Genomic DNA, 17,500 nt, shown 5'->3' on the forward strand with positions numbered 1-17,500 from the left:
AACAATAATAATAATAATAATAATAGTAATAATAATAATAATAATAAAATAATAATAATATAATAATGATAATAAAATAATAATAATAATAATGATAATATAAAATAATAATAATAATGATAATAATAATAATAATAATAATAATAATATTACTACCCATGTATTTTAATTTAACTTTATTTCTATCAAAAAAAAATGAATGAACTAGTGAGTTTAGTTTAATGGCCTACCAATGTATACTATGAGTTTCTTTGTTTCAGGAAATGGAAGCAAATTTGAAAGAAGAAGAAATAATAATAATAATAATAATAATAATAATAATAATAATGATAATAATAACGATGATGATAATGATGACGATGATTGTGATGATGATGATAATAATAATAATAATAATAATAATGATAATAATAATAATAATAATAATAATAATAATAATGCCCTGAGCAATACCAGGCAGTGGCTCTCATGCTTCTGATCTTAACTGATTGGAAGTGTTTCATGTACATTGTTTTGTCTTGGTATAAAAGAGGCCTACATCAAATATTCTGCTCAATGCCACAGATTTGCTTGTCAGTTGTTTGACCTAACCAGTTGAGCATGTCCCTTAGTGGCTGACGATATGTGCATCTCTGATCACGAGCAGAAGTAGTGGGGGAGCATCATAGCCATGTGTGAGAAGGATTCTTTGGGGTTTGAACATTCACCTCTGGAAACATGGGTGTTCGTTAAACGTCCTTAACAACCCTTATTCAGGGACCTTTTAGCGGGATGGGTACTGATCTGAATAAAATTCTAATGGCTCCACTCAAGGTATGCTGTTTATCTTGATATGAGATCACCATGTCGCGCATATGGTTGGATGCATGTGCCTGGTGTACCTTTATCAGACGGGTAGTCATGATGGGTATACTGGGCTTCGTATATTTTACCCCAGTGTCACTTTGAGCATGAACTGCTCTCACTAATAATAATAATAAAATAATAATAATAACAATAATGATTATTTTATTTTTTTGACCCCCACCAAAAGACATCAAAGTTGGCCCTGGTGGGATTTGAACTCAGAACATGAAGATGAATGAAATGCAGCTGAGCATTTTGCCCAGTGTGCCAGCGATTCTGCTAGCTTACCACTTTACTGCCTTTTGTAGTAATAATAATGGTTTATCACTGAGGCTACCATTATGGCTGGACCCCTTTTCACAGATGATTGGAAACAGATGGCATCATTTGTATAGGGGTCATGCTCATTTAGAACTTACACATAACACCAAGAAAAGGAGATACACACACAAACGCATGCCCCCCCCCCCCCCATGGGTTTCTGTACTAACTTTGGTCAAATGAGGGCTATAATAGAAGAAACCAGCTGGGCAGTGGGACTGAACCTTATACCATCAAGTTATGAACTAAACTTCTGAACCATACAGTTATGCCTGTGCCTCAACTGTAGGAAAATCTAGAGATGTGCAGGAGTGGCTGTGTGGTAAGTAGCTTGTTTACCAACCACATGGTTCCGGGTTCAGTCCCACTGCATGGCACCTTGGGCAAGTCTCTTCTACTATAGCCTCGGGCCGACCAAAGCCTTGTGAGTGGATTTGGTAGACGGAAACTGAAAGAAGCCCATCATATATATATATATATATATATATATATATAAATGTGTGTGTGTGTATGTTTGTGTGTATGTGTTTGTCCCCCTAGCATTGCTTGACAACCGATGCTGGTGTGTTTATGTCCCCGTCACTTAGCGGTTCGGCAAAAAGAGACCGATAGAATAAGTACTGGGCCTCACAAAGAATAAGTCCCGGGGTCGAGTTGCTCGACTAAAGGCGGTGCTCCAGCATGGCCGCAGTCAAATGACTGAAACAAGTAAAAGAGTAAAAGAGTATGTGTTCCAGTTGTATGGATACTTTGAAAAGGAAAAGAATTGATTTTTGCTTTCAAAATATGTTGTTGATGTTGTAGTTGTTTCACCCTTTTTTGTTTAACTATCACAACCATACAAAATACCTATGACTAAAGGCATTCCAGTTTTAATTATCCTTGCTTTTTGTATGTCTAGGACTACATTATCAATGTGTCCTTCTTGTATTTGGACCATAAAATGGGATTTCAGGAAATTTAACTGTTATTTCTAAACATACCAATGACCTTGTTGATACTCTCTCATTAGCTTGTACTCTTCAAAATGAATTACTTTTTAATTTTGTTTCTCCATGCTCTGAGCAAGTACATTTTTCATCAGAATTAGTGGAAATTTGAGTGAAGTTCATATTTTAGTAATTTTTCTGGTGTAACTTCTTTCTATTTTGTCTACTCAGAGCAAAATAAACAAATAAATAAATAAAATAAAATAAATATAAACAAGGCATTTTCGAGGGAAAATTCTTGTTTACTAAATAACTAACCTTAAATTGAAACTCAAGAGTATAGTATAAAAGCTTTGAGCGAGTGGTTTTTGCTGAATGGATTTCCGGCCCTAAATTGAAATATAAGCGTACAACAATTTGCTTCAAGGAACAGGTAATTATTTAGTGAATTCACACCATTAATAATATATTAAACACACACACAGACTGTTTCTCCCATGCACAAACTCATTATCACTTTCTCAGACATGCACACACTACTTATCTACCACGTACACACTATTTTTCTCATCTATTCACAAATTCAAACACATACATGAACAGTCATTATATCTCTCAGATACACATAAAGTCACTAGTTCTCTCTCTCTCATATACAAATCAACCATTCAGTAAATTTTATTGCATAGCCTCTAGAATCACTTACATTAGTCCATGCACTTTGGTACAAATTGATGATTTGTTTTCATATTTATTTTACTAATTGTTATTTTAATTTTTATTTTCGGTGGTTCTTTCTCTCATAGCACTTACTACTGTTCAGTCTTTCAGTTTTTGATTTATATATAGTTTAGTCCTTTACAAACATAGTTATTTATTTATTCAAGTAGAATGTTAAATTATTTACTAAAATTGCCTAATATAGGTATTTTTCTTTTTCTTTTTTTTCTTTTTACTTGTTTCAGTCATTTTGACTGTGGCCATGCTGGAGCACCACCTTTAATCGAGCAACTCGACCCCGGGACTTACTCTTTGTAAGCCCAGTACTTATTCTAACGGTCTCTTTTGCCAAACCGCTAAGTGACGGGGGCATAAATACACCAGTATCAGTTGTCAAGCAATGCTAGGGGAACAAACACAGACACACAAAGATACACGCACATAAATATATACAATGGGCTTCTTTCAGTTTCCGTCTACCAAATCCACTCACAAGGCTTTGGTCGGCCCGAGGCTATAGTAGAAGACACTTGCCCAAGGTGCCACACAGTGGGACTGAACCCGGAACCATGTGGTTGGTAAGCAAGCTACTTACCACACAGCCACTCATATTGGTATATATGTAAATAAATTTAATTTAAACAATTACAATTATATATCATCATCATCATCATCATCATTTAACGTCCGCTTTCCATGCTAGCATGGGTTGGACGGTTCAACTGGGTCTGGGGAGCCCGAAAGCTGCACCAGTCCAGTCAGATCTGGCAGTGTTTCTACAGCTGGATGCCCTTCCTAACGCCAACCACTCCGAGAGTGTAGTGGGTGATTTTATGTGGCCACCCGACACAGGTGCCAGACGAGGCTGGGGCAGACGGCCACGCTCGGATGGTGTTTTTATGTGCCACCGACACAGGTGCCAGATGAGGCTGGCAAACGGCCACGATCGGATGGTGCTTGTTACGTGCCCACAGCACGGAGGCCAGTCGATGCGGTACTGGCTACGGCCACGTTCGGATGGTTTTATTGTGTGCCACGTGCCACCGGCACTGGTACCACAAAAATACAAATTCCATTGATGTTCATCTATTTTGATTTGTTTTGATTTTGATTTTCACTTGCCTCAACAGGTCTTCACAAGTGTCACAAGAAGGAAGGTATGCACAGGTGGACTGACTATGTCCCAGGTAGGGGCCATGGGTTATGGCCTGACTAGTCTTGCCGGGTCTTCGGATGGTGTTTTTATGTGCCACCGACACAGGTGCTAGATGAGGCTGGCGAACGGCCACGATCGGATGGTGTTTGTCATGTGCCCACCGCACTGACTACAGCACCGATGGATTTCTTGTGTGCCACAGGCACTGGTACCACAAGATACAAATTCCATTGATGTTCATCTATTGTCTATTTTGATTTGATGATTTGATTTTGATTTTGATTTTGATTTTCACTTGCCTCAACCGGTCTTCACAAGTGTCACAAGAAGGAAGGTATGCACAGGTGGACTGACTAGTCTTGCCGGGTCTTCGGAAGGTGTTTTTATGTGCCACCGACACAGGTGCCAGATGAGGCTGGCGAACGGCCATGATCGGATGGTGTTTGTTACGTGCCCACAGCACGGAGGCCGTCGATGCGGAACTGGCTACGGCCACGTTCGGATGGTTCTCTTGTGTGCCACCGGCACTGGTACCACAAAGTGTGTGCCACCGGCACTGGTACCACAAAGATACAGATTCCATTGGTGTTCATCTATTTTGATTTGTTTTGATTTTGATTTTGATTTTCACTTGCCTCAACAGGTCTTCACAAGTGTCACAAGAAGGAAGGTATGCACAGGTGGACTGACTACGTCCCAGGTAGGGGCCATGGTTATGGCCTGACTAGTCTTGCCGGGTCTTCGGATGGTGTTTTTATGTGCCACCGACACAGGTGCTAGATGAGGCTGGCGAACGGCCACGATCGGATGGTGTTTGTCATGTGCCCACAGCACGGAGGCCAGTCGATGCGGTACTGGCTACGGCCACTTTCGGATGTGCCCACAGCACGGAGGCCAGTCGATGCGGTACTGGCTAAGGCCACTTTCGGATGGTTTTCTCTTGTGTGCCACCGGCACTGGTACCACAAAGATACAAATTCCATTGATGTTCATCTATTTTGATTTGTTTTGATTTTGATTTTGATTTTGATTTTCACTTGCCTCAACAGGCCTTCACAAGTATCACAAGGAGGAAGGTATGCACAGGTGGACTGACTACGTCCCAGGTAGGGGCCATGGTTTATGGCCTGACTAGTCTTGCCGGGTCTTCGGATGGTGTTTTTATGTGCCACCGACATATATATATATATATATATATATATATATATATATATTATTGTATATATATATATATAAGCAATTACAATTATATATATATATTTTGTATATATATATAAACAATTACAATTATATATATATATATATATATACAAAGCATGTATTATTGGACATTAATATTCCTCACACTTTCCATTGCATTGTTGCCTTTATTGAACTCATAAAAGCAAAAATACGCTGAATATGCTCCTTTGTCACTTCCATTATAGCTTTGAAAAAATAACTGTTGAAATCAAACCACACTCTTCAAACCTTGTACCAAGAATAAGTACTTGGTAAAATTACTACCTGCTTTTATAGCAAGTTGATGCAGGCAGTTTATCCTGCCTCCCCCGACTTTTATTTCATGCAATTGAAAAAAACCACATTACTTACAGCATGAACTAATGTGTGTGTATATGTATACATACATATATACATATATGTATATGTGTGTGTGTGTGTGTGTATGTGTGTATTTTCATAGGGATGTGATATATATATATATATATATATATATCACGTGATCACGTGACCGACCAGACCATCAGATGTTACTACACATCGCTGGTCACAATGCGTTCACATTGTTTTTTTAGCCTTCGAATGACGCCACCCCGCTGGCTAAGCGAGCAGGCCAACAGAAGAAAGAGTGAGAGAAAGAGTGGTGAAAGAGTACAGCAGGGATCACCCCCCCCCCCACCTGCTGGAGCCTCGTGGAGCTTTAAGGTGTTTTCGCTCAATAAACACACACATCGCCCGGTCTGGGAATCGAAACTGCGATCCACGACCGCGAGTTCGCTGCCCTAACCACTAGGCCATTGCGCCTCATATATATATATATATGTATATCACATCCCTATGAAGATTATTATATGTGAAGAACCTGTTAGAGACGCAAAACTTGAAATTATGGATTAGCACCGAACTCCAGCTACTACAGGATAAAATGCACGTCTCATTATGACATTTATTGAGCACACTTCGTTTTGTTCATGATAACAATTGCTATTTACTCTATTCTCCAGGTGTATATTTCAGACTTGTACTTGTCTATCAAGCAACTTGATATGAGACCATGTGTTGATACTTAAGCGGTATTATGAGCAAGTCATTCTAGTCATTTAATAACACACAAAGCTTCTAAATTCACTTTAAATTTAAAATTTATATCATGACATGTTAGCATTTATTTATTTCAAGAGGTATCACGTTGAAGTGGAATTGGTACAGTTCTTCTACTGCAATTCAACAGAACTGTGTCACTCACCAGACTTCAATTCCATTTGTGCCACAAACATTTTGTTATCTGATGAAATAAATTCAAGTTTAACAACTTGGTAATTAAATGGTTAGTAGAGCTTTCTCAAGATGTAGTTTCTCTATTTCTCTCTCTCTCTCTATTTATATATGTTACAGGTGAACAAACAAATGTAAAAAGTATTCAATGTGTTGCAGAGGGTAAATATAATAGAAGATTGTGTAGAATACCCTTAAGTAGCATTTAGCTGATTTTTTGTCTCACCTGAAATATATGCTAATTAACCCTTCTCAATCTAAGATAAGCATAATAAGTAAGCTTAATCATAACACAATCAATTACCATATCAGAAGAGCTATTGGAATAATATAATGAAACTGCAAATTCATTTAGTTTGATATCCTAGATTGTTATCATTTCATATCAAAATCTCCTTTCATCTGAAAATCAAGGACTTTGGGAAGCAATTCACAAGGATTAGTGACCGACCTCAATATCAGAATAGTCATGAACAATACTAAGAGGCCATGGTTATGTCATTAGAGCTCGTACTCAGTCAAAGTGGATTGAGCTCTTTTGTTTGACATTGCTATAGGGTACCACAATAGAGCTGAGATTGCAGATCTTATTGGATTATATACTGGATACCTTCAAAGAGTGTATATAAATCCACATCTTGGGTTTGTACAGAAACAACAGTCTGGCAATTTCAAGATTCTGTCAATGCCATAAATTTAGAAACAACTTAAAAGGAATCCTCGAGAAGTGTTGTTTAAACATAACCATCACCTCCAATTTAACCAATCAACTTCATGAGAATTTTTGCTTTAGCCCTACTTCAAAACAGTTAATTATTACATCTACAAAAAAGACTAATAAGCAAATTGTATATATTCATAGGAATTCCAACAATACTCTAAACTATAATTAAAAGCTTAGTATCTTCAACAAAACAGTATCTAGTGAGAGGTTAGAGAATATGCAACAGTGTACAACTCTTATCCCTAAGACAGATTGATAAAAAAAGACACTTGGTTCAATCCTCCATACACCCTAGATGTCACTATGTATAGAACCACAAATTGATTATGCCTCTTTAAGTATCCTTTCGTAAAAGATTTTAGTATTTATAATATTCAGGTTTTATATTCCTATTTAGAGAAGCTCCTATACTTCCTTATGCCATAAAATAAGAAAGTGTACATCTACACAGCATGTTGTCCACAAACAGGTCTTTAACCCTTTTGATACCAACCCGCCTGAAACCGCCTCTGGCTCTGTAGTACAAATGTCTTATTCTCAAAACTTCTGCATTAAAATTTTCCACCAAACCTTAGTCACAGTTTATGTTCCTAACACTAGCTTAATGGTAACTATGTTATTTTATTAAATTCTTTGTTATATCTAAAATTAATTAAAAGATATACAGAGCATCTCAAAATAAATATGGTAACGAAAGGGTTAATCCTTCTGTCCATCATAGACTGATGGATGCCAATGCCAACAGTTTGGAAAAATGCTTCACCAATGCTGAGTTGGTGAGCTTTCTTTGCACATGGCTTTACCGACTGACTACAGGCACTGCTACCAGAAGATTGATTGTATTTCCCACAGGAAGAGCCTTGATCCTCTCCTCAAACATGATGGCATGCACTGGGTGTTTCCTCTCGACATGCAATTTCAAGTTGTAGAGGCTCGCTGTTTGTCCTTTGATACTGGTCTCCTTGGACTGACACATGACACACCAGAAGTACAGAATTTTGCCATTCCTCCTAGCCATTGATATAAGGATAAAATAGTCCTCAAGGTGAGGCCACAGGTTCTGAGACTTTTGGCACTCAACCTGAGCGACCTCTGCCTCACCCACAGCCATCGCAGACTCTTCAACAGACCCTTCATCCTCAGGCCAAGCAAAAATGTCTTCACCTTCCATAACAATAAGTGATAACTTGATAAGCCGATAATGTACGCTGCTGTTGCTGACACTGTGAGACTATGTAATGTGATGTCGTAAGTGAGCAGAATTCAAGACTGCAGAATTACACAATGCTGCTCAGCTAGCTGTTGCTGCATTAACCAATCACAGCTTGCCACGTGTACACATAGTCAGTCAGTAGCATGCCTGATGGACTCTTTGAAACATGCCCACAACAGACAGGAACAAATTTATAAATTTTGTTAGTGGGCTTAAAGTTAGTGGAACTAAATTTAGAGGCAGCTAATTAGACTGCTAACAGTCTCTAAAGTGAGCAAAAGCACTAATCCACTAAACAAAAAGAAAAGTTTGATTTGCTAATTAGCTGTTAGCAGATTAGTGGAACTGTGCCCCCCACCCACTGTATGTATATATATATATATATATATATATATATGTGTGTGTGTGTGTGTGTGTGTGTATATATACACACACACACATGGAAATGTTGAACATTGAGAATAAGTGCTCAACACTGCACTGGTGGATAAAGATACTTTATTTGTGTGTTAAGGCTACCATTGGTTTCATGTTAAGAATATATTCTACTAACAATTTTTTTAACTGATCATATGGATGAGTGGTGTTTGTCTCCATTTTGGAACAAAACACCAAAATTGAGACAAACACCATTCTTCCATGTGATTGGCTTGAAAATTTGTTAAGATATTAAGATGTTTACATAACATGAAAACAACAGTACCCTTAATTCACAAGTAAAGTGTATATATATATATATATATATATATATATATATATATTATATATATATATATTATGACAGAAGTTGCTTAATCTTTTAGTTTTAGATACAGCAAAAATTTGAAAGTGTTGAAAAAGAACAATCATAGAGGAATATAACCGTTATTCTGAAGTGGGGAGAAGAATGAGATTGGGATAATAAAGAAGTAATTAGATAAATGTAATCCATTTTAGAGTGGTGGGCATTCTTGGTAATTAATTAAAACAAATCAGTGAAGTAGGCCACTGTAAATATGACATAAGGTATGTGTGATGTCAACAAAGATTGCCCTGAAAGTCTTTGAGTCTTTGATATTTTAAATGAAATCTTAATGGGGAGTTGGATGAGGTTACTTATTGGTAAATGTGCTTAATAATTCTGAAATGATTTATACCAAGAATGTTTTGTAATTTTCATATTTTCAAAGTGTGTATGGTGATGACATTGACAAAGCTTGTACTCCAGTATGGTCTTGAACATTATCATTAAAACATGCTAAAGATTTGAAAAGCATGTTGAAGAGTTTGACATGATTATATAGAGGAAAATACAATAGTTTAAAGAAATTACGTTGTGGGAGAAACAGTAAAATCCTAAGCCAATCATAAGTACAAAATTTTCATGAAATGGAATAAATAATCACATCTGAATAATTTCTCAATTTGGTAAAATTCTAGTAAACAATTTCCAACTTGGTGAACCAAAACTTTACGAAATATAATTAGAAAGTTTAAAATGAAAGGAAATCCATTTTCACCAAACTTACCTGGATAAATCCATACTTGGGAAAAAAACAGGAAATCTGTAATATCCATTTTTTGATTTTGATTTCATCAAGATATATTGGACATGATGAATGTTTTTACAAGTTTCAAAGAAAATCATGCAAATATGAATACATGAAATAACACATTGTTTCATTTAATTAAATATTCTCAGTTCATTAATTTTAAAATGTTATCAACAAAAAAATACGAGAAGAGAAATGCTTTCTTATAATAATATAGTAATCTATAAAACTGGTAGCAGTATAATTTATGAATTTATAAATTTTTCAAACCCAGAAGAAGCTGAAAATTCATGCATGACAACAATAAAATCAGTAACAGATAGAATATATAGCTAGTGAAAAGAGGTTATCTGAAAAACAATAATCATTTAAAAGACAGTTTTCTCATAATATATATAGCCTTGTTTAAGTAGAGGCTGTTCTTCTTAATCCAGTCATTCTTGGTTTACAAACTAGAAAACTGCATTCTAAACTGCAGTATGACACTGAAAAAGATACATTTACAAAGCTACTTATTCAAATTCACCTGCATGGCAATATAGTCATAAAAGAATTTAATATATAACAACGTTATTTGGCAAAAATACTATAAAAAATTTTATGTTTGAATTTGTATTACAAGAATCTTGATGTAAAACTTTGTACTGCACTGATAGTGTTGTGTTTGGGAACATGTATACTACCAATAAACACAAGCAATGAGAGTAGTTCACTTCAGTTTAGTATTATTGTTGACTAATTTGTCATAAAATATTCATCACATGTTACACATCAGTGATCTTTCTAACGATTTCAAGTTGGAAAATTTGAAACTATTGAGAAGGTTACAGAAGTGTTATGCAAAACTGAAGACAAGCAGTGAATTACAATCAGTGTGTTTGTGTGTTCATTGGCAGCATATTTCTACCAAATTACAATGTTCTAGGAAAGACTTAAGCAAATTCACTTTATGAAAATTAATTGGTGACAGAGAGTAGTGAGTGAGAGTATTTTACTATTGTTATGTAAGAATTTTAGTATATTGACATCCAATGTATGACAATCTTTCCTAAACATACACACACATAGATGCACATACATGCACAGATGGTTTTTTTTTCATCATAATAACTATTAAAGGGACTTACTTGAAGTGGAATGCAGTCAGGTCCTGTGATGATTTCAACAGTGTTTGTCATAGCAGAGAAGGTAGCACTGCTCACTTGGTTCATCAGATCATCAATCAGTTTGAAACAGACCTAGTAAAAAAAAAAGATATAATGAATTTATTACACATCCATATACACAAGGAAAGTGGGGGCCGGAATCTATAAAAATTACATGTTATGTACACATTTATAAATGCATAAAGTATTATATGTGTATAGAGATGTATTTATAAAGACATCCAGATAAACATGGAGTAAAGCAAATTATATTCACATCAATAAAAACATACTTTTGTGTGTCTATCTATCTATCTATCTATCTATCTATCTATCTATCTATCTATCTATCTATCTATCTATCTATCTATTTGTCTGTTTGTTTGTCTATCTACACACACATACATGCATACATACATACACACAGAAACACACACTTATACATACATATTTTTATATAGTAAAGTGTGCTGTAACATAAGTAATGAGGTCAAGCAAGGAATTTTCAGTAACTGAAAGTACACCAATAGTAATGCCAAAAAATTGCTATCTTAAAATCGAATTCCATTCAAGAAAGGCTAGAGATGATAACTCCAGAATTTATATTAAAATATAACAAAAAACTCGAAAGCAGGAGAGAAGTGAGTTTAATCTTTGGCAGTGTGGTGACAACTTCAGGTGTTTTTCTGCCTTATTAGAACTCATCTGCAAAACAGTAAGCCTGGTTCTTCTACAAGATATTGACAGCAGCAATAAAATAGTATTGTAAAGCAAGTTACAGGAACTGTCTCAGAGCAATGAACTAAATCTGTGCTGTTGGCATAGCTCGCAGAATATTTGCCAAAAATTTGTGGTATTATTTTCCCATTTTTTTACAGAGTCCATAAGACAAATTTTCCACACTGAATATAATAAACAAGTGTTAAGGATGTTCTAGTGCAGCTGAAATGTCACTGCCAATTCAGGTCTCTCAACCAGTACCATCTCCACTGCACCAGGAATTAGATGTTCTGGCTGTAATAAATTTTGTTTTTATTGAAATTTGACTACTAATTTCTGTTATTTCTACTAGTCAATCCTACCAAGCTACTCAACTACTAAACTTCATTTAACTGTTTATTTAGGGTACATTTAAGAATATGATGGCTTGTGGAGTATTGAATGAATTGAGAAAATAAAAATTCACACATAGAAATATTAACATTTCTAAGTCTCTCTAAAGGCGACTATGGCAGCAGAACTGGATATCAATAGTTATCACCAAGCTAATATGGCAGTCCAGAAATATAGGACGAATACTGCCTTTAGATCCAAGAGACGACTGCTTCTAGCTACGTATGTGACGTTACATAGCGAGCTAGAGGCAATGACCTCTTGGAGCTAATCAACAGCAGCATTCGTCCTATATTTATGGACTGTCATATTAGCTTGGCGATAACTACTAATAAAAATTTACACATTATTCTGGAACTATGTATTTGACAATACAAGCAAAGCTGATAGAGATTATAAATCTTTGCCCTATGAAAAAAGAAAATCAGTTTTTAATTTTTATTTGTCATGGCACGTAAAAAACACCATCCGTCCGTGGCCGTTCGCCAGCTCCGTCTGGCACCTGTGCAGGTGGCACGTAAAAAGCACCCACTACACTCACGGAGTGGTTGGCGTTAGGAAGGGCATCCAGCTGTAGAAACTCTGCCAGATCTGACTGGAGTCTGGTGCAGCCTTCTGGCTTCCCAGACCCCACTTGAACCGTCCAACCCATGCTAGCATGGAAACCGGACGTTAAACGATGATGATGATGATGATCTTAAGAAGAGACAGTGAGAATTACTTTCAGAGGTTATCTGGGAGCAATCAGCTTGATTTTGTTAGTCCATTTGACCTGATGCAGGTCAATATCAATAGGAAAAACACGAGCAAGAAAAAGATGCCAAAGAGCCACTGTATCATATATATATATGTATATATAGATGGTTATATATATAAATATAACTATTTGGGATGATATCTAAAGGCTCTAAAGTGATGCCACATGTTTTCCTTGTCTATTTTCTGGTTCTCATATATATATATACACATTCATACATAGATCTGAGTGTGTGTGTTTGTGCATGTGTGCACGCATGTGTGTCTTTGTTGTGTGATATGCATAATGTTACTGGTGCATTAAAACCACTCATTGTTTCCTAAGTAGAATATTTCAAATGTCAATTGTCAAGAGTATAGCAAGATTTCATGTTCACTGAACACTGAACATACTAATCACCTAATTTATTCAAAACAATGCCATGACTTTACTACTTCTGACATCCATCCGTCTATCTGTCTGTCTGTCTATCTATCTATCTATCTATCTATCTATCTATCTATCTATCTATCTATCTATCTATCTATCTATCTATCTATCTATCTATCTATCTATCTATATCTATATATATATGTGTGTGTGTATGTGAGTATGTATATTACATATAAGCATATATATTTGCATGTAGATATACAAATGTAGACAGATAGATAGATAGATTTATCATATGTATATATGATATATATAATTATATGCATAGATTTATCATATATATATATATATATATATATACATATATTTATATATATACATATACACACACATATATAATGCATATAATGCATGTTTATACATATATATATTTGCTCATGCATTTGTGCATGTATATATATTGTTGGATAGATAGATACATGGACAGATTTATAATATATATATATATTATATATATATATATATATAATGTATATAATACATATATCTGTTCATATGTTTGTGGAAATATATATCACATTGATCACCGTGACCGACCAGGCTATCAGATGTTGCTACACATCGCTGGTCACAATGTGCTTTGCATTGTTTTAGCCTTCAAATGACGCCACCCCACTGGCTAAGCGAGCAGGCCAACAGAAGAAAGAGTGATAGAAAGTTGTGGCAAAAGAGTACAGCAGGGATCGCCACCACCTCCTGCCGGAGCCTCATGGTGCTTTAGGTGTTTTCACTGAATAAACACTCACAACGCCCAGACTGGGAATCGAAACCGTGATACTACAACCTTGAGTTCGCTGCCCTAACCACTGGGCCACTGCAACTCCACGGAAATATATATATATATATATAATCAAAATAAGCAACAAGAATGACTCTGGTAATTTGGTATGATCGTTTCGTACTATATCATTTTATTAAATGTTGTAAGTATTACAACAGTTTTAAAATGCTGAGCACTCATCAGCCAATTATAGAGGTTTTCCATTAATACAAAAATTTTCATATCAAGTGGCAACATTATATAGAAGGTAGGTATATACCTACCTTCTCTTTGTATTAATGGAAAACCTCTATAATTGGCTGATGAGTACTCAGCATTTTAAAACTGTTGTAATACTTACAACATTTAATGAAATGATGTAGTATGAAACGATCGTACCAAATTACCGGAGTCATTCTTATTTTGATTATAATCACCCCAAGGATTTTTATGGATAACACCATACAGAATTCTGGTGCATCTAAATTAAGTACCATATTCATTTGAATCTAAATTTTTGCTGAACATATATATATATATATATATATATATATATGTATGTGTGTACGTAAATTGAGGCACCTTCCTAGGTCGGTATATTATAGTAGACTTGACAAGGTATGCATTATTTTCAAACTCATTCTGCTATGGATATGACAAAAGAGACAATGTAAATATCTTGAGTTCCATTATTGATGTGAGTATATTAGGGAAATGGTTGTATCATCTATGGTTGAAGTCTATGCAGTCATCTGATGAGAATGGCTCCTTTCAAATGATGTAATGTTTTCATTAATCAGTTGAAGGAGTCGCTTGAAACTTGACATAATGAATTGACATCTGTACATCTTTGTTACTCATTTATATATATATATATATACATACACATATATATATATATACATATATATAATATATATATATATTATATATATATATATATATATATAATATATATATATATATTATATATATATATATATATATAGAGAGAGAGAGAGAAAGAGAGAGGCAGGCAGGCAGGCAGACAGACAGACAGACAGACAGATAGATAGATAGATGAACAATTTTAAACACTTGGAATTTCATTTAATGAACTTGACAAGTTACAAGGGAAGAATTTTTGCTGGAAGATGAAATTAGTTATAATGTGATTGCCAAAAACAAATTGTAACTTCACTCTTCTTTGCTCATGCTCTAAAAATATGTAAATCTTATCTGGCAGAGCTCTAAGGAATGATTCTTGCAAATGTTATCTTTACCAATTTCCATAATTATATATTTCAACAAATATTTATCTTAGCTCAGAGTTTTCCAAGGAGTTTCTCACAGAGGAGACCAAATCAAGTTAAGAACCATGTTTGAAATGAACCACAAAGAAAGGCCTTGTGCTTTTACACACAGGTCGCTTTGGACATTCTCTGAAATATAATACTACATTTATGTAGTGGCGGTGCAATGGCCCAGTGGTTAGGGCAGTGGACTCGCGGTCATAGGATCGCGGTTTCGATTCCCAGACCGGGCGTTGTGAGTGTTTATTGAGCGAAAACACCTAAAGCTCCACGATGCTCCGGCAGGGGATGGTGGTGATCCCTGCTATACTCTTTCACCACAACTTTCTCTCACTCTTACTTCCTGTTTCTGTTGTACCTGTATTTCAAAGGGCCGGCCTTGTCACTCTCTGTGTCATGCTGAATATCCCCGAGAAATACGTTAAGGGTACACGTGTCTGTGGAGTGCTCAGCCACTTACACGTTAATTTCACGAGCAGCCTGTTCCGTTGATTCGGATCAACTGGAACCCTCGTCGTCGTAACTGACGGAGTGCTTCCCAATACTAAATTTGTATTCACCAGTATGTGTGTGTGTGAGTGTGTAATTATGTGTGCGAAGGCTGGCAGAACCAGTGGAAACGCTATGTGACAAGGTGGAGATGGTGAGATGGTTTGGATATTTGGGAGATAGGGTGGACATAAGTGGTGGATATGAAGTAGCTGTGACAGCAAGAGTGAGACTTGGTTCGGTGAAGTTCAGGGAATGTGGTGCATTATTATATGGTAAAAGGTAGTTGAAGATGAAAGGAAGGGCTTATCGGAGTTGCGTGAGATCTGCAATGCTGTATGGGAGTGAGACATGGTGTCTGAGGGGAAGCAAAATGGCAATTTTGAGAAAGACTGAGAGAGCAATGGTGAGGGCAATGTGTGGTGTGAAACTATTGGATAAAAGGAGGGCTGAGGACTTGATAAGGATGCTGGGGTTGGAGGAATCTGTGGAACAGCTGGCAAAGGTGAATGGAGTGTGGTGGTATGGACATGTGTTGAGGAGGATGAGGATCATGTTCTGAGGAGACTGCTTGAGTTTAGAATGAATGAACCATGAAAGCGAGGTCGATCAAAGAAAATGTGGAGGGGACAGGTGGAGGAGGAGGAGATTGGGAGAGTTGGCTTGAGGTGGGAGGACGCCCAAAACCAGGTGAGATGGCAAAGTGGTATGAGAGTGGTTGCTGCAAGGGTGAGGTAGATCCGGCCACCTCTGTTAACGGGGACATTGATCAATATACATATCGGAAAAGTGGGTACATATATTGTACACCTTTACTCCAAATATTGAGTTCTATGCAAAGTATTGTATGCTGAATTTATAACACACATGTATACATTTCCCAAATATCTTCAGTATCTATCTCTCCCCTGCCATATGTGCATGTGCATGGGTGTGTGTGTGAGTGTGTGTGTGTGTGCGTGTGTGTGAGTGTGTGTGTGTGTATACATCTATGTGTTTTAGACAGATATAATTTACATACACATAGAATAGATATGTGTAAGCACATATTTAAAACAAAACTGTGTACAAAATATAATTGTATATATATATATATATATATATATATATATATATATAGCTAGTTAATCCAAACAAGAAAACACAAAAAAAACACAACAACGCGAGGACGTGGAACAAATAAAGTATTATTGGACGCTCAGGAAAGAAGGAAAGAAGGAGGGTTTAACGTTTCGAGCGGAGCTCTTCGTCGGAAATATAGAAGAAGGAAAGATCCCGAGAAGGGAACACAGAGGAAAAAAATCACCAGTGGTACACACGAGGTCACATATATAGGATCATTTGTTGAAAACATAAATCCAGAGAGGAAGCACACTCTAAGATGTATAGCAGTATATATTAAAAGTGGGAAGGCCAGTTTATGGGATTACCCAGGGTTTCCTGTCCGAAAGAAAAGGGCACACATACATATATTCATGTATATTCATATACACTTCTGTATCTACACATGCATACACATACACACATGCATGCACACACACACACACACATACACACACACTAATATATATATAT

At 36.1% G+C, this 17,500-nt stretch overlaps 1 protein-coding gene across 1 annotated transcript in view; it reads right to left on the reverse strand.

Moving 5' to 3' along the window:
- LOC115212276 (protein fuzzy homolog) overlaps positions 1-17,500 on the reverse strand; it is a 1,390,078-nt gene that overhangs the window by 370,477 nt on the left and 1,002,101 nt on the right. The window contains exon 4 of the mRNA XM_036503082.1: positions 11,065-11,175. Coding sequence (XP_036358975.1) covers positions 11,065-11,175 — 111 coding nt within the window. The remainder of the gene's footprint in view (positions 1-11,064; positions 11,176-17,500) is intronic.

Source organism: Octopus sinensis, linkage group LG5 (genome assembly GCF_006345805.1).
Source record: "Octopus sinensis linkage group LG5, ASM634580v1, whole genome shotgun sequence".
Lineage (NCBI taxonomy): Eukaryota > Metazoa > Mollusca > Cephalopoda > Octopoda > Octopodidae > Octopus > Octopus sinensis.